The sequence below is a fragment of the Galendromus occidentalis genome, unplaced genomic scaffold, assembly GCF_000255335.2.
Source record: "Galendromus occidentalis unplaced genomic scaffold, Mocc_1.1 scf7180000077496, whole genome shotgun sequence".
In the NCBI taxonomy this organism is placed as follows: domain Eukaryota; kingdom Metazoa; phylum Arthropoda; class Arachnida; order Mesostigmata; family Phytoseiidae; genus Galendromus; species Galendromus occidentalis.
In genome coordinates, this window is record NW_003805484.1 from 424,646 (window position 1) to 440,865 (window position 16,220).

The 16,220-nt window shown below is 51.2% G+C and overlaps 7 protein-coding genes across 7 annotated transcripts; 3 read left to right on the forward strand and 4 right to left on the reverse strand.

The window, feature by feature from the left end:
- Positions 1-15: 15 nt before the first annotated feature.
- LOC108864644 (histone H3) lies at positions 16-426 on the reverse strand. Its single transcript, XM_018640697.2, has one exon. It carries the CDS (start codon positions 424-426, stop codon positions 16-18), a length of 411 nt encoding a protein of 136 aa, XP_018496213.1.
- A 1,056-nt stretch (positions 427-1,482) lies between these two features.
- Positions 1,483-15,276, forward strand: LOC108864634 (uncharacterized). Its single transcript, XM_018640682.1, has 6 exons — positions 1,483-1,768; positions 3,654-3,657; positions 4,783-4,818; positions 6,385-6,717; positions 10,885-10,896; positions 14,961-15,276. The coding sequence occupies exons 1-6, from the start codon at positions 1,483-1,485 to the stop codon at positions 15,274-15,276; spliced, it is 987 nt and encodes a 328-aa protein (XP_018496198.1).
- On the reverse strand, positions 3,033-3,410 carry LOC100897457 (histone H2A). Its single transcript, XM_003746366.1, has one exon. It carries the CDS (start codon positions 3,408-3,410, stop codon positions 3,033-3,035), a length of 378 nt encoding a protein of 125 aa, XP_003746414.1.
- On the forward strand, positions 3,618-3,992 carry LOC100902368 (histone H2B). Its single transcript, XM_018640684.1, has one exon. The coding sequence runs from the start codon at positions 3,618-3,620 to the stop codon at positions 3,990-3,992; it is 375 nt and encodes a 124-aa protein (XP_018496200.1).
- LOC114828392 (histone H4-like) lies at positions 5,300-8,974 on the reverse strand. The gene is made up of 2 exons (XM_029112353.1): positions 8,948-8,974; positions 5,300-5,593 (listed from the first exon to the last, which is right to left on the reverse strand). Exons 1-2 carry the CDS (start codon positions 8,972-8,974, stop codon positions 5,300-5,302), a joined length of 321 nt encoding a protein of 106 aa, XP_028968186.1.
- Positions 8,597-8,974, reverse strand: LOC100902511 (histone H2A). Its single transcript, XM_003746398.1, has one exon. The coding sequence runs from the start codon at positions 8,972-8,974 to the stop codon at positions 8,597-8,599; it is 378 nt and encodes a 125-aa protein (XP_003746446.1).
- Positions 9,183-9,557, forward strand: LOC108864637 (histone H2B-like). Its single transcript, XM_018640685.1, has one exon. The coding sequence runs from the start codon at positions 9,183-9,185 to the stop codon at positions 9,555-9,557; it is 375 nt and encodes a 124-aa protein (XP_018496201.1).
- Positions 15,277-16,220: the final 944 nt, after the last annotated feature.

Here is a 16,220-nt window from a genome sequence, read left to right on the forward strand (position 1 = left end):
ACGGATGCGAGTGACTTAAGCACGCTCTCCGCGGATACGTCGAGCCAGCTGGATGTCCTTGGGCATGATGGTGACACGCTTGGCGTGAATGGCGCACAAGTTGGTGTCTTCGAAGAGACCGACGAGGTAAGCCTCAGAGGCCTCCTGAAGAGCCATGACGGCAGAGCTCTGGAAACGGAGATCGGTCTTGAAGTCCTGAGCGATCTCACGAACAAGTCGCTGGAAAGGCAACTTGCGGATCAGGAGCTCAGTCGACTTCTGGTAACGACGGATCTCACGAAGAGCGACGGTACCGGGCCTGTAACGATGGGGTTTCTTGACACCACCGGTGGCCGGGGCGGACTTGCGGGCAGCCTTGGTGGCGAGCTGCTTACGCGGAGCCTTTCCTCCGGTGGATTTACGAGCGGTCTGCTTAGTACGAGCCATAGCGAACGAATGCGTGCCAAAGTTTGGGTTGCGGAGCTGATTGTCCGAGGCTCTTATATATCACTTAGGAGAGGAGGTGCAGCTCCAACGGGTCTCTCCAGTGCCGCCGGAGCTCCGCTACCGAATTCCTCCGGCTCTAGGGGTCGGAGACGAAGACGAAATTCATGATAGGTTTGGGGAGCGATACCCCGAATCTCCGATGGATTCCTCTTAATCAGTGGGTAGAGACTTGGGTAATCTTTCAAACGAGGTAGAGGTCGTACGAGATGTCACATAAGCTTGTTGCGAGATATCCCGACTCTTCTGCAGCGCTCTCGATACGAAGTAATTAGTATCGGCTTTTAGTCAGACAGATATTTTGAAGCTCCTTGGACAGGGTGTCTCTTGGAGTGGACCCTATTCATCAGGCGCGTCGGGCTATAGCCCCCTCCCAGATTGAGGGTTCGTAATGCTAAGATATAGGAGCGTGTCGCCATGTTGGGAATCAGCCCCATGCGAGGACCCGATCTAGCCCCCCCCCAAGAAGAATCCTGTGGACGCCACTGCTATTCATCGCTAGAAGTTGACTAGGTCCTATTCATCGACTCGCTGCTTCCCCTTGTCGCCAACGGGAAGATGAACGACAAACAGTCCGTACCGTCATATGATGGGACGGAGATGGAATTCATTCTTCAAAAGCACCGATTGCGAGCTAGGAAGAGCGCGATCCAATTTTTTTCCGAGAGACATGATCCGCGCTCGAATCTCGCTACGATGCATTCTTTCCGCAGATGTTGAGGATTCTCCGCGTGAATCCCTCTCTATGTAGATTGACAATTATTCTCCTCATTATCAAGAATGATAGATCAACGGGATAATCCGTGTTCTCTGAAAATCAAATGGGTGACTGGGTCAATCCGGACCGAGCAGGTCGGGCCTCCACTCCCGCTAGATGAAGTGCTCCGGGCTCCGGGGGTACGGCTTCTCTCGCCACATGAGAGGCGGAGCCGGTGCTCTGAGCGGCTATATAAGAGTTGAACTCCAGTCAGTTTTAACTTCTCATCCGAAAAGAGAATCATGTCTGGACGCGGCAAGGGAGGAAAAGGTCTTGGAAAGGGTGGCGCCAAGCGTCATCGTAAAGTCTTGCGTGACAACATCCAGGGTATCACCAAGCCCGCCATCCGTCGTTTGGCACGTCGTGGTGGGGTCAAACGTATTTCTGGTTTGATCTACGAAGAGACCCGTGGTGTCCTCAAGGTTTTCCTTGAGAACGTCATCCGTGACGCTGTTACCTACACCGAGCACGCCAAGAGGAAGACCGTCACCGCCATGGACGTCGTCTACGCTCTCAAGAGACAAGGACGTACCCTCTACGGTTTCGGAGGTTAATCACGTCAAACTCTCCTTCGACAGAAAAAAACGGCCCTTTTCAGGGCCACCAAACTTTAAGAGATCATCGCCCGAGTCGCTATTTGAATACGTGTCTGTGATTATTTTCATGAGGAATCCGAAATGATCTGTAGCTCCCTATGGTGTCAGGGAATGCATTTCGGGAGACAAACGATTTGTTTTCGAGCTATCCGAAGAAAAATTAAAAAGAAAGAAGGTAAAACGGTTCAGTCTTCATAGGGATTCAACCCTCCTCCCTGCCAGGAAAGATTTGAAGAATAATTCTCAACATTCCAGCTATCTACCTTAATTATTCTCACTGGAGGGTATGTCCAGCCATTTCATTAAACATTCAGCACCTGCGCGTGTCTTAGAGATTGCCCATCTATCGGGGGTGGCCCTTCTAATCCTGCCGCCTACCGAAAGAGAATCGAGTCCGGTCCCGCTTTCTGGTATGCGAGTCAATCAAATCGGCATCACGCGCAAGGTGCCTGCTCGCACAGACGAGCCGCGAGAAAAATTCTTCAAGCTCCGATACTCAAGTCTCGGATTCCGATCCCCAAAAATACCCGTTCTTCGGAGACTGCCCGTATATTACAGATTGCCCATCCAATTGAGTATCCGCGGTTTTTTATTGTGATTCCCGATCGTCATGAGGCGATTTGAACTTCGAACGGACCTGCGATCGAGCTGATGCGAAGCAGTTGGAGAGGAACTCCGTGCCCGCATGATTCAGATCACAGCAGAACTTAGGAGCAGAACTTGTATGCCACAAACACCATCGTCCACGGAATTTGAAACATCCTGTTTTCTGACACAACATCGAAGAGAAGCCATCCGTCCCACGAAAATGGTCTTCCGTGATCTTTTTCTTGGCCTCCACCCATATGTTAAGATTTTCGGAGCGATCTTGGCACGTCAATCATGGCTGATCAGAACTCGAGTCCGCATCAGCTGTCGATTCGCGGATCATGCGACACCCGTAGAGCTAGCACCATCTCGGCATCGACTAGCTCGGTTTCAGATGTTGACTGGCTTAAATCCAAGACGAAAACGAGAAGGGTTCGAAATATCAGTCGGAAGAGCAAAGACGAAGTGTTTGATAGATCTTCAAGAACAGATCTTGCATTGAGGTCAAGATTCCAATGCGGTTCGCGGACCAAATCATACGAGGCTGAATCGATCTTGTAAAGTTTGGTGGCCCTGAGAAGGGCCGTTTGTTTTTGCCGAAGAATGACTTAGGCAGCAGCCTTGTCTGTCTTCTTGGGGAGGAGGACAGCCTGGATGTTGGGCAACACACCACCCTGGGCGATGGTCACACCGGACAGGAGCTTGTTCAATTCTTCGTCGTTACGGATGGCCAATTGAAGATGACGGGGGATGATTCTGGTCTTCTTGTTGTCGCGGGCAGCGTTTCCTGCCAACTCGAGAACTTCAGCAGCCAAGTACTCAAGCACAGCGGCGAGGTAGACGGGGGCTCCAGCACCGACACGCTCGGCATAGTTTCCCTTGCGGAGGAGACGGTGAATACGACCGACGGGGAACTGAAGTCCCGCACGAGACGAACGGGTCTTCGCCTTCGACTTTGCCTTTCCTCCCTTTCCGCGTCCAGACATGTTGAGAGTGCGTTAGTTCAAAACTGACGATTGCTCTGGGTTAGGGCTCTTGCGTTTATATATGAAGCTGGGCGGGCTCTGTCGCTGAGCGGAGCAGCCTCTCTCTCAAAAGGCGGCAGAAATTCCGCTCTTCCTGCCTGAGTCCGAACATTGAAATACGAACGCTCTCGTGGTGTACCCCACTCTCGTTTGAGCTTGACTTGAACGATGCCGCCTGCAGCCAGTGGAAAGGCCGTGAAGAAGGCCGGTAAGGCCCAGAAGAACGTCCGTGCCACGGACAAGAAGAAGAAGAAGCGCAGGAGGAAGGAATCTTTCTCCATCTACATCTACAAGGTGTTGAAACAAGTCCACCCCGACACCGGTATCTCCTCGAAGGCCATGTCTATCATGAACTCGTTCGTGAACGACATTTTCGAGCGTATTGCCGCCGAAGCTTCTCGTCTGTCCCACTACAACAAGAGGTCGACCATCACCTCTCGGGAAGTCCAGACCGCTGTGAGGCTCCTTCTCCCCGGAGAGTTGGCCAAGCACGCCGTCTCTGAAGGAACCAAGGCTGTCACCAAGTACACGTCATCCAAGTAAATTGCATTTTCCGATGTGAAAAAAACGGCCCTTTTCAGGGCCACCAGAACGAACGAGATTGTCTTCCCTCCTCGCTCGAGTCCGCAGCTCCACAAAAATCTCTTTGCTCGTACCCACGATTCCGTACATAATCTATGTGTTGAACCTGAAATGCCCGATCACGGGTTCTGGGGAAAGTCCACTCGGAACTGACTCATGGATGCCAATCACACAATGAGATGTAGAGTAGCAGCTAGTGGTTTGAATCAGGGTCTTCTCCTTGATCATTCATATCCTTGCGTAGCTTGGAAACAGATCTAGGGGTGAGAGTGAGAGATGTCGTCCGAGAATATGCTCGATTACCTAGCTGATTCAACCCCTTTGTCTTTAGATGCGTCTTCTGATCTGTACTTCTTCTCACATCAACCTCCTCAGACAGACTTTTTGGAGCTCGTTTCGGTCTGCATTCCTTGAGTGGGGCCGGAATCCTCTTCGTCTGGGCGGGGGGTTCTCGAATCAGGGGCTCAGCGCACCCGATGTTCGAGTAGGGTGAAACCTCAGAAGCATTCTCGACACGGTCGGATTCCACGACGGCAAATCGATCAAGAAACATTTGAATGCTCATGGGAATCTACAGATTCGAGCCTACTCCAGCATTTCTTTCGAATCACGATCACCCCCTCCAAGGTGGCGCTCGCAACTCGCTAATCGCCTCAGGAATGCCGATTGATGCCTCGGATACCGAATCGAGTCCAAATGGAATGCTGGAATAACGCGCCGGATCCTTAATGGGCGCCGAGGAAATTGTGAGCAGAAGCACCGGAATCCACCCGCAGTCCGGGCGCTCAAGCATCATTCATTCATTCATTCATTCATTCATTCATCCTTTCATTCATGGGCAACTATTCTTTTTGAGGAATGGAAAGTCTTCCATGATCTCATTCTCAATCTGTTCAAGCCTGCGCAGGGAAGAGAATGGTCTTATCGATGGATAACTTCTGTCATCAGCTGGGAGTGGAGAACTCAGGCTTTGAGAGTTCTGAAATGAGCTCACCCAGCGTACCTAAAGGAGGAGGCTGGAAACGGACGGTTGCTTCAGATACGGATTCTGATCACAAGCGTTAATTGTGGAGGTCAACCGCTCTCGGAAAACACTCATGAGCTTATCATTTAATGAAATAGTCCTCTCCCGAAGTGATTTGTCAGAGTATGTCGGGAGTCGGGACACATGTTTTCAATTATATTTTCTAGGGCTTCGAGTAATGATCTCTCTGGATTTGGTGGCCCTGAAAAGGGCCGTTTTTTTCTGACTATGCGTCTGAAGGGAATTAACCTCCGAAACCGTAGAGGGTACGTCCTTGTCTCTTGAGAGCGTAGACGACGTCCATGGCGGTGACGGTCTTCCTCTTGGCGTGCTCGGTGTAGGTGACAGCGTCACGGATGACGTTCTCGAGGAAAACCTTGAGGACACCACGAGTCTCTTCGTAGATCAAACCAGAAATACGTTTGACTCCACCACGACGTGCCAAACGACGGATGGCGGGCTTGGTGATACCCTGGATGTTGTCACGCAAAACTTTACGATGACGCTTGGCGCCACCCTTTCCAAGACCTTTTCCTCCCTTGCCGCGTCCAGACATGATTCTTCGCTCGAATGAGAAGTAGAATCTGACTGGCACCCCGATATTTTATACTCGCCCGGAGCACCGGCGCCGCCCCTCACCTGGCGAGGGTAGCCATATCCGAAAGGCAGTCGACAAGGCTAGTCGGCTTCAGGAGATTCAACGCGCGCGGTCCGAATCGTATCGATAATACTACGCGAATGTAGACTACATGGATAGACGAACATCGATTTGATTCTTGTCAGATATGCATTCCCCGCATCGTTATACCTGATAGAAAATTCTTCCTTGTTCATCCTCGAGGGAGCGCTTCCCAGAGGGGACTCCTTGCTCCGACTCCATCTTAAAGCATGAGCGAAGACAGGAATCTTGCGGAGCGCCGAAGTCACTCCCATAGGCAAATCATACCGAATCGCCATCCGTGACTTCCGAGATTTGATGCTTACCTACATGTTTTCGGAGAACGGTCGATACTGTCCGCCAGTTTTATCTCCTTCGATGATTTCCGCTGAAGCAGAGAAGTTCCCTTTCGGAATGAACGTCCCGATGCGAGGACGATTACCCGTCACCGATGGAGGGGAATATTCATTCTGGAAGATTCGTGCATTCTCTCGTTACAGGGTGTTCCAGCTCCGCCCCTCGAGCTCAGCGGTTCTTGGCTCGCGAGCGGAGGCTGAAGCGGCGTTAGGAGCCGGCGCAGCGCTTTAGTGGGGCTGATCCTCCTCTCTCTTGTCATATATAAGAGTGGTGGACTCAGAGCTCCGCAACCCAAACTTTGGCGCGCACTCGTTCGCAATGGCTCGTACTAAGCAGACCGCTCGTAAATCCACCGGAGGAAAGGCTCCGCGTAAGCAGCTCGCCACCAAGGCTGCCCGCAAGTCCGCCCCGGCCACCGGTGGTGTCAAGAAACCCCATCGTTACAGGCCCGGTACCGTCGCTCTTCGTGAGATCCGTCGTTACCAGAAGTCGACTGAGCTCCTGATCCGCAAGTTGCCTTTCCAGCGACTTGTTCGTGAGATCGCTCAGGACTTCAAGACCGATCTCCGTTTCCAGAGCTCAGCCGTCATGGCTCTTCAGGAGGCCTCTGAGGCTTACCTCGTCGGTCTCTTCGAAGACACCAACTTGTGCGCCATCCACGCCAAGCGTGTCACCATCATGCCCAAGGACATCCAGCTGGCTCGTCGTATCCGCGGAGAACGCGCCTAAGTCACTGGTCACAAAAAACGGCCCTTTTCAGGGCCACCAAATCCAAAGAGATCATTACTTGAAGCCCTAGAAAATATAAGTGAAAACGTGTGTCCCGACTCCCCCATACTCTGACAAATCACTTCGGGAGAGGAGTATTCCATTAAATGATGAGCTCATGCGTATTTTCCGAGAGCGGTTGACCCTCACGATCAACGCTTGTGATCATAATCCGTATTTCAAGCATTCGTCCGTTTCCAGCCTCCTACTTTAGGGTACGCTGGGTCAGCCCATTTCAGAACTCTCAAGGCCTAAGTTCTCCACTCCCAGCTGATGACAGAACCTATCCATCGATAAGACCATTATCTTCCCTGCGTAGGCATGAACAGATTACTCGAAATGCTTCTAAGACTAACATATCTGTTATTATTCTCACTGGATGTCGGAAATAATTCGGAACTTCTCCAGGTGTCCGAGGAAATGTCATGCCAATCAAGTCTGTGGACAATTCGACGGAGGGTCTAAGTTTTCCACCGCTGAAGTTCAGATCGTTGCGAATGATTCGCGCTCTGAACACCTATCGGATGAACTGAAGCCTATCCCAAGCTCAAATCGCCGCTCTGTGAAACTACTTATCGCGCAGCTCTGCCGTAGCTGAAAACAATTTCAAAATTATTATTATAAAAATCGCTGACTGATACCCATTGGCCCATCTTCCTAAACTGGATTCTCCCCGGCATCCAAGGAGGAATTTCCCCTCACGAGGACATCCATGAAGATCTCCTCGTTGGCTCGCCAGACCAATGGAATGCTGAAAAGAAAGGACAAATATCCTGTCGGCGATGGAACATCCCTCTCCTTTTCTTTCGGAAAAACTGATGAAGAGTAGGTGAGTTTTCTCGCTTTAACTCTCTCCTGATTCTCCCATTATGCGGTGTGAAAGGATCTACATAGTCGACTGGGGCCATGATCAAGCCCATCCGTAAGTTTGCAAAGGAAGCCTAGTCTCCGCGCGACTGTCCTGGTCTTTCTTGGCATCTAGATTCCAAAACGCCAAAGGAGCAATATCTGTGCTTCCGGCCTCCTTCGCAAAAAAATTTTCTCGGGCTGATCCACACAGTCAAGGTTCAAGGTCCCGGGTACTGTTATACACATTGCTTCCGAGGACGGATCTATAGAGCAAATGTACCCAGGAGGATCAAGGCCGAGTACCTGCATATTTTTCAGGCAGCAGGGATCGAACTCACACCGCCTCCCGCGCGAGCGGCGTCGTTGCGGCCTCCGGGAAGAAAAACGCACTCTTCTTCTGAACCTCGCGCCCCCCAGCAAGGCCACTTCTCCTCTTGTCGAGAGATAGCTCGAAAGATAGCTTCGTCAGCAGTCGATTCATTCGTCTTGGCGAGAGTATCGCCCAGATGGTGGGCATCTTACCACCCTGAGCGAGGGTCACTGCGGCTTATGCGGACTGCTGGTCGAATTCCCCGCTTTCACGGGTCTAACTTCTCAAGTCAATTATGAATAATTTGATACATTAAATTTATATATGATCCGGAACTCACACATCGACATGCTTACTCGATACCACAAGGCTAGTTTCTTCAGTTTCGACAAATGGACGGGGAAGATTTAAGGAGCTCATCGAGGGAGCAGGGGAAGAGTGTTTGCTATACAATGATCAACAAATCGAATCCCACAGCGTGAATTAAATTGAAATCCAATTTTCAATGCAGTTCGACAACAGGCAGGCTCGAAGGCGGAATCGATCTTTTAAACTCTAGTGGCCCTGAAAAGGGCCGTTTGTTTTTGCCGAAGGATGACTTAGGCAGCAGCCTTGTCGGTCTTCTTGGGGAGAAGGACAGCCTGGATGTTGGGCAACACACCACCCTGGGCGATGGTCACACCTGACAGGAGCTTGTTCAATTCTTCGTCGTTACGGATGGCTAATTGAAGATGACGGGGGATGATTCTGGTCTTCTTGTTGTCACGAGCAGCGTTTCCTGCCAACTCGAGAACTTCAGCAGCCAGGTACTCAAGCACAGCGGCGAGGTACACGGGGGCTCCAGCACCGACACGCTCGGCATAGTTTCCCTTGCGGAGGAGACGGTGGATACGACCGACGGGGAACTGAAGTCCCGCACGAGACGAACGGGTCTTCGCCTTCGACTTTGCCTTTCCTCCCTTTCCGCGTCCAGACATCGTTGATAGTACGTGAGTTCAAAACTGACGATTGCTCAGGGTTCGGCTCTCCCAGTTTATATATGAAGCTGGGCGGGCTCTGTCGCGGAGCGGAGCCGCCCCTCCCTCGAAAGGCGGCAGAAATTCCGCTCTTTCCGCCCCAGTCCAAACACTCAAATAGAAACGATCCACCAGAGCTGCTCACTCTCGTTTGAGCTTGACTTGAACGATGCCGCCTGCAGCCAGTGGAAAGGCCGTGAAGAAGGCCGGTAAGGCCCAAAAGAACGTCCGTGCCACCGACAAGAAGAAGAAGAAGCGCAGGAGGAAGGAACCTTTCTCTATCTACATCTACAAGGTGTTGAAACAAGTCCACCCCGACACCGGTATCTCCTCGAAGGCCATGTCTATCATGAACTCGTTCGTGAACGACATTTTCGAGCGTATTGCTGCCGAAGCTTCTCGTCTGTCCCACTACAACAAGAGGTCGACCATCACCTCTCGGGAAGTCCAGACCGCTGTGAGGCTCCTCCTCCCCGGAGAGTTGGCCAAGCACGCCGTCTCTGAGGGAACCAAGGCTGTCACCAAGTACACCTCATCCAAGTAGATTATAATCTTCTGAAAAAACGGCCCTTTTAAGGGCCACCAAAATCAATGAGATCAAATATCCTAACGCGATGCCCGAATCATGATCATCGAATTAGTCAATACGGACCGTAGGGGATGAGGAAATTTAGCTCGGGAATAGGAGTCAGAGACTAATATTTGCGTCACCGAGACCAGCCAGTCGGCATGAGTCAACGTTGGTCAGGGACGACCTTTCACCCGGGTCTCCGCGGTAGCCCGAACTTATTGTCCCGAGGCGATCACGTTCTCTCACTCGTTTGACCCAAAAATCCAATGTGCTCACTTTCTGACGCGGTGTGCACCCCATGCACCGAGCGCGTGCTCCGAACCCCGCCCCCATTAGATTCGCGAAAATCAACATAAGAACATCATCCGACAGGCTGCTCGAATCGATGGTCTTCCAAGTTCCACTTGCTCGACTTCATGCTCCGAAGCTGACGGGTCTCTATGGAAAAGACTGGCGGGCCGTCCTCCGGTAGCTCTTTCCCCTTATCCAGATGCCCTTCGACCGTGAAGCGATGAAGCGTTTCGTGGATGCCGCCCTTACCTGGTCATTGACGATACGCTCAGGACTTCTCCTCCCGTCGCAGGTATGTAGAGCGCTTGCCAATTATTTTGCATGGGGCGCGCATTTTTAGCTGAGTGATTCTCAGCTCTTAAGAACCGATTAGAGCAGGGGTGGCCAACCTCCCTGGTTCCGCGGACCACTGAGGCCATTGCGACGGAACCTGCGGACCACCGAGCCATAGTTCATATGTATTCGGAGCAGGAAGTGAGAACGGGCTCATCGAGAATGCCGCCTCTGATCCACTGAACTTTATACAGCACGTGCGGGCGTCTAATCACTGAGCACTGGGCAGCGGAGTTTTCGTTGCGAAAGTCAATGACTGGGACTGGATATCATTGAGTCCGCTATTGAAAAGCGCTTAGCTTGCTCCGTGGACCACCGAAATTTCGACCGAGGACCACCACTGGTCCGCGGACCACCTCTTGGCCACCCCTGGATCAACCGCGTATCCAGGATTTTTTTCCGACGAAGCTGAATGCTTCACCTCCCGTGTTTGGTTTCCGAATCTCGGATTCTAGAGATATTGAGCTTGAATTGATTCAAGAGATAGGTTGTGACGGGAAATGCCGCTCGCAAGCGGTGTGCTATTAAATGAAACATATACATCTTGGGGAGATCACAGAGAGTCGCAGCGTCCCAGCTCTCATTCAGAGATTAAAATAATGATCCAGCATGCGTGAAGACAGACCGCAATCAGGAAGCTTTCGAGGAGAGGAGCTTCCACTTAGCATCTGCTGAGTGCTGTCCAGGTGCATCAAGGCAGCGGGTTCTTCTGTGCTTTTCATCATCCCTTCTCCAAGTATTCTATGCTTTGCCTATGCACGCCAAAGAAATGGTTTACGCAATGCTGATCCGCACTGAAGTATAATACATGTCTCTCGAGTCCGACAATCATTCCGAAGAAGGGAACTTGGGATTTGGGATGACCGGCTCGACGAAGCTAGCTTCAAAAATTTCCGAGAGGACGGAGCTATAGCATCGTCAGCTTCGGCCTGAATACGCTGCCGCCCTGGAACCTCACGTATAGGGAACTTTCCGCATAAGGAACCTTCCACGGATTCGATTCTCCATCTTGAATACTCCATTTGCCTTGATCAATGAAGATACCTCGGTTTATCCGGAATGATATTGAAGAAAATGATATTCCGCCCACTCAAGGTTGGCTCTGCGCGAAAATCCCTCCATGACAAGTTATTTTTACGTGAGCTTCCTTATGTGGAAGGTTCCTTATACGCGAGGATTCTTATGTGGAAGGTTCCTTACACGCGAGGATCCTCATGTGGAAGGTTCCTTATGGGCGAGGTTGCTAATACGGAAGGTTCCCTTTACGAGTGGTTCCTTGTGAGCGGGATTTTAGGGTAAATCGAAGTTTGCGCGAGCTACCGTAAATTACGTGATCTCTACATTTGTCAGCTTCAGTTGGACCTAAGTATCAGTCCTTACACTTCAGAAGTGGGGTCTCCAGCTGTAAGCTCGTCAGACGCAAGACAGACCACCTCGATCGAAGTTCAGCGAGGAAGTAGAGTGGACCGCGAGGTGCAGGTCAGCTACGAACGGAGACCGAGATAATCACGGAGAAAGCTCAAGAAGAGGCACGACGACACCGGAATCGACGATGGATCAGACTATGATGACGCAGATGGCAGAGCTAATCGCTGGAGCGCTGAGAATAAGTGGCGCGACTGGTCAGGCAAAACGCTTGACATGATCGGAGAGCGTTACTGGTTTGTTGGAATGAAGAAATACGTGGAGCAGCATATAAGATGTTGCTTGGAGTGCTTGTATGCGAAGGAAAAGGCAGGACGCCAAGAAGGAATGTGTAATCCAGTTCCAGCCGCGCAGAGACCTTTCCAGAAGCTCATGATAGATCATCTGGGACCACTGCCGAAGTTTTCTGGGAAAGAACACATCATAGTTCTTGTCGACAGTTTTTCGAAGTATGTGATGCTAGAATCTGTGAAGTCAACCGAAACTCGACATGTGATTACGTTCTTGGGAGGTGTGTTCATGAAGTATGGAGCGCCGGCGGTCCTGATATCGGATCGAGGCACGGCCTTAACATCGAAGAAGCTCGGGGAGTTCCTCCAGGGTAAAGGAGTCAAGCACGTTCTGAACTCGACGCAGCATCCGCAAGGAAACGGTTCATTTGTCAGCTTCAGTTGGACCCAAGCATCAGTCCTTACAATTCTGTCAGCTGTATGTCAGCTCTGCGCTATAGAATTTTTGTCTTCCCTCCACCAGACGAGACGGAGATATTTGAGGCGATGCAAACCTCGAATCATTACACTGGTACAACGCTTTGCGGAAGATGAGCGCCTCGGGAGTCTCTGCCAAGGAGGCCGCGTCCGTGCGGGTGACGCCTGAGATGCGAGCGAAGGAGTTCGAGACGTGAAAACTCCACGCGTCGGGGGATCGCTCGTTCTGCAGCTCCTGTAATATCGTTGTAGATCACGCACGGAAGGACAATTGTTTGAAACATATCGGAAGCGCGAATCATATGAGGAGGGAGCAGAGCCATGGAGAGTCGGCAGCGGATCCGCTGGCGGCGGCCGTCGCCAGCGTATACGCTCGCGTATGACTATGACCGTAATCATAACCCATTCATGTGGATGAAGCTCTCGTCCTTCTCCCTCCAGATTGAAGTCCAATATGCATCGCCTAGATCCAAGCCCTTATGACTTATGATAGATGAATGAACAAATGATTCAAATAAATAATTGATCTGGTGGCTTAATTCGTTTGAGACTCCTTTTCGGAGACCCCTCATAGCTCGAAACTCGAAATATTTCTTAGAAATCGGTACACTGTGATTTCGTTTCATGATGATTTGACTGTATCACAGGAACGCCAATTAAGGCTTCCGGCACAGTCTGTCATCCGTCATCCGTAAGGAGATCCATCGGACGCCACGGCAGCGACATAAAGATTCTCGAGTAATTCTCTCATCGCGATGGTTCTCCCTCCGGAGATTCATATGCCCCTCTGGAAAGGATTAGGAAGACGTTTTCACGCCAACTCCACGTTAGTGTCGTAGACACTACCACTGTGAATTTTTATATATATAGATAGATGAACATAGCCTACGAATTGAGGAGACCCATAGTTTAAGAGATTCGTATGAGTTAAGAAGTGAGTGTAGCATAGAGAGTGATGATCTCCTAGATTTGAGTGGCCCTGAAAAGGGCCGTTTTTTTTCACAATCGCACGGATACGTGTGACTTAAGCACGCTCTCCGCGGATACGACGAGCCAGCTGGATGTCCTTGGGCATGATGGTGACACGCTTGGCGTGGATGGCGCACAGGTTGGTGTCTTCGAAGAGACCGACGAGGTAAGCCTCAGAGGCCTCCTGAAGGGCCATGACGGCTGAGCTCTGGAAACGGAGATCGGTCTTGAAGTCCTGAGCGATCTCACGAACAAGTCGCTGGAAAGGCAACTTGCGGATCAGGAGCTCAGTCGACTTCTGGTAACGACGGATCTCACGAAGAGCGACGGTACCGGGCCTATAACGATGGGGTTTCTTGACACCACCGGTGGCCGGGGCGGACTTGCGGGCAGCCTTGGTGGCGAGCTGCTTACGCGGAGCCTTTCCTCCGGTGGATTTACGAGCGGTCTGCTTAGTACGAGCCATAGCGAACGAGTGCGCGCCAAAACTTGGTTGCGGAGCAGAGAGCCGTCGCCTCTTATATACGACACCGGGGAGGCGGAGTTCCCCAGCTCGGTGACTCCAGCGCCGTTCAGAGCGACGACTCACGGGCGAGTCAGGCCGGGCGGAGGGTTGATGCATCAAAGAATGAGGCTTTTAGTAGGAGATTAATACACTTGACATGATAGCTAGTTCTAGCGCACACTGAAAACTTGAAACAAGTGGAGTCCCGGAATCAGGCAGCTCTCAACCTGGCTGAATATCCCAAATCCCAAATAAGGCAGGAAGTATAGGTCTCAGCGGAGGACCTTAAATCAAATCGATGCGTCGACTCTGAATTCCCGATTCTCGACTCCTAGTTTTGCAAAGCCTATTATCGGCCTCGTATTGGAAGGCAAGTCTTTTTTCTGAAGCTCGAAACCTCGGCTCGACCGACCGAAAAAGGCTGCTGATGGGAACCGTGACGGAGAGCCTTTCGGAAGCTTCAGGGGAAGACCTGGGGATGATAGGGATGGGGATCCTTTCGCGAATTCGTCTGGAAGACCTTCCATAGAAACTCGGTAGGAACGCTCCCTCTCGGAAAACGATTCGCTGAGAGGATCGCTCGATGTCGAATCATCCTCACAACTCGAACGTCTCCTCGATCTATCGCGTATTGTATCCATTTCTGTCTCATCGAGGCAATATTTCGACACGATTTTCCGAGACGATGAAGACCATCGCTCATTCTGATCAGTCATAAAATCATCTGGAGATCAGTCGCGTCATTTGAGATTCGTTCATACCACGACTCAATCCGCCTTATCGCTCTAGCAGCTTCTTCGGGTCCTCCCGAGCGCAAGATAGCTTGAGACCGCAGGTCTCAGTCTTCAGGCTTCAATCATAGATTCGTCCGATACCTCGCCTCTGGCAACCGTCCGAAAGCTTCATCCGGGAGTCGCCTCTGTCTCTGTGTCAGCCTGAAAAGGGAGCAAGGAGCCCTCCGGGCTGGATGGTTCGGAGCCTAGCCTGCTGGGCGCCGTGCATCGAGTCGGGACGCGCGGTCGCCTCAGATTCGACAGCTGTACCGGAGCTTAGGTCGCCCTCGCCTGAAGAGAGGCGGAGCCGGTGCTCCGGGCGGATATAAAACATCGGCGAGCCAGTCACTTTCAACTCTTCATTTGAAAAGAGAATCATGTCTGGACGCGGCAAGGGAGGAAAAGGTCTTGGAAAGGGTGGCGCCAAGCGTCATCGCAAAGTCTTGCGTGACAACATCCAGGGTATCACCAAGCCCGCCATCCGTCGTTTGGCACGTCGTGGTGGAGTCAAACGTATTTCTGGTTTGATCTACGAAGAGACTCGTGGTGTCCTCAAGGTTTTCCTTGAGAACGTCATCCGTGACGCTGTCACCTACACCGAGCACGCCAAGAGGAAGACCGTCACCGCCATGGACGTCGTCTACGCTCTCAAGAGACAAGGACGTACCCTCTACGGTTTCGGAGGTTAATCACGTCAAACCCTCTTTCGACAGAAAAAAAAACGGCCCTTCTCAGGGCCACCAATTTTTAAGAGATCATGCCCTGACTTAAGGCGAGTTGTTTCCTCAATTGAAAGTTTCTTTTGGTCCTTCATCGAGTCTGACACTCAATTCCATTCCTCCGATAGCGATTCGACCAGAGAGGTCTGTACACCGATCTCGCTACTATAAACTTGCACCCTCCACTTTTGAGCTCACAATCTACAGAATTTATGCTCCCCTTATTCATGAGTGACCGATACATATCGCCCTCATGCTCGACGAACGAAGCAATGGGATTCCATAGGTCTCTTCCTCATTATTTTCCGCATTTTCCTCGCCGATATAAGGGGAGGAACGAATTTCGGAGGACACCAATATCGAGCTGGAATATACAGGGTGGTCCCTCACTCGGTTTTTGAGTTTTTCTCGGAATCGGTGAGGTTTAGAGGAAAAAGTGCGATGGGTTTCCCTACTGGCTTTTTTGAATCCTCATCGAAAAACGATGTTGCCCTTTGTCTCGGGGTCGATGCCCTGGAGAAAAAGCATCAAACTCGATTCTCCCCTATGGAAGAAGAAGAAGCGGGATTTTTTTTCTTGATTCTTTCTCTCGAAAATGGCTTGGCTTAGGGAAGAAAGTATGATGAATGACCTCGAATTATTTGCGATTTTACATCCGATTAAGATGTCTCCACCGCTTCTCCTTCGAAACTCAGCCTTTCCGAGGATAGTGAGAAATTGAAATCGGGGCCACCCTGTATGTGCATTCGCCTGGGGACAAGCGGGTTTTATACGTATTCGGTTCTATGATGATCCGAATAATTATTGTCGTTGATAACCGGGCTGTGCCCCCTTCTCAAGGAGCCCGCCATCGAGCTCTTCACTGAGACCTTTCTCGAGCGATGCATGTCCTGCATGCGGATGCATGTCCGATA

Bases quoted from the DNA above. Each gene is read 5' to 3' on its own strand.
- LOC100902368 (XM_018640684.1), top strand. From the start codon at position 3,618: ATGCCGCCTGCAGCCAGTGGAAAGGCCGTGAAGAAGGCCGGTAAGGCC.
- LOC100897457 (XM_003746366.1), bottom strand. From the start codon at position 3,410: ATGTCTGGACGCGGAAAGGGAGGAAAGGCAAAGTCGAAGGCGAAGACC.
- LOC108864637 (XM_018640685.1), top strand. From the start codon at position 9,183: ATGCCGCCTGCAGCCAGTGGAAAGGCCGTGAAGAAGGCCGGTAAGGCC.
- LOC108864644 (XM_018640697.2), bottom strand. From the start codon at position 426: ATGGCTCGTACTAAGCAGACCGCTCGTAAATCCACCGGAGGAAAGGCT.
- LOC114828392 (XM_029112353.1), bottom strand. From the start codon at position 8,974: ATGTCTGGACGCGGAAAGGGAGGAAAG. The intron at 5,594-8,947 runs GCAAAGTCGAAG...GGACGCGGCAAG, and splicing joins GACGCGGAAAGGGAGGAAAG to GGAGGAAAAGGTCTTGGAAA.
- LOC108864634 (XM_018640682.1), top strand. From the start codon at position 1,483: ATGTCTGGACGCGGCAAGGGAGGAAAAGGTCTTGGAAAGGGTGGCGCC. The intron at 4,819-6,384 runs AAGCATCATTCA...CGCGCACTCGTT, and splicing joins CACCCGCAGTCCGGGCGCTC to CGCAATGGCTCGTACTAAGC.
- LOC100902511 (XM_003746398.1), bottom strand. From the start codon at position 8,974: ATGTCTGGACGCGGAAAGGGAGGAAAGGCAAAGTCGAAGGCGAAGACC.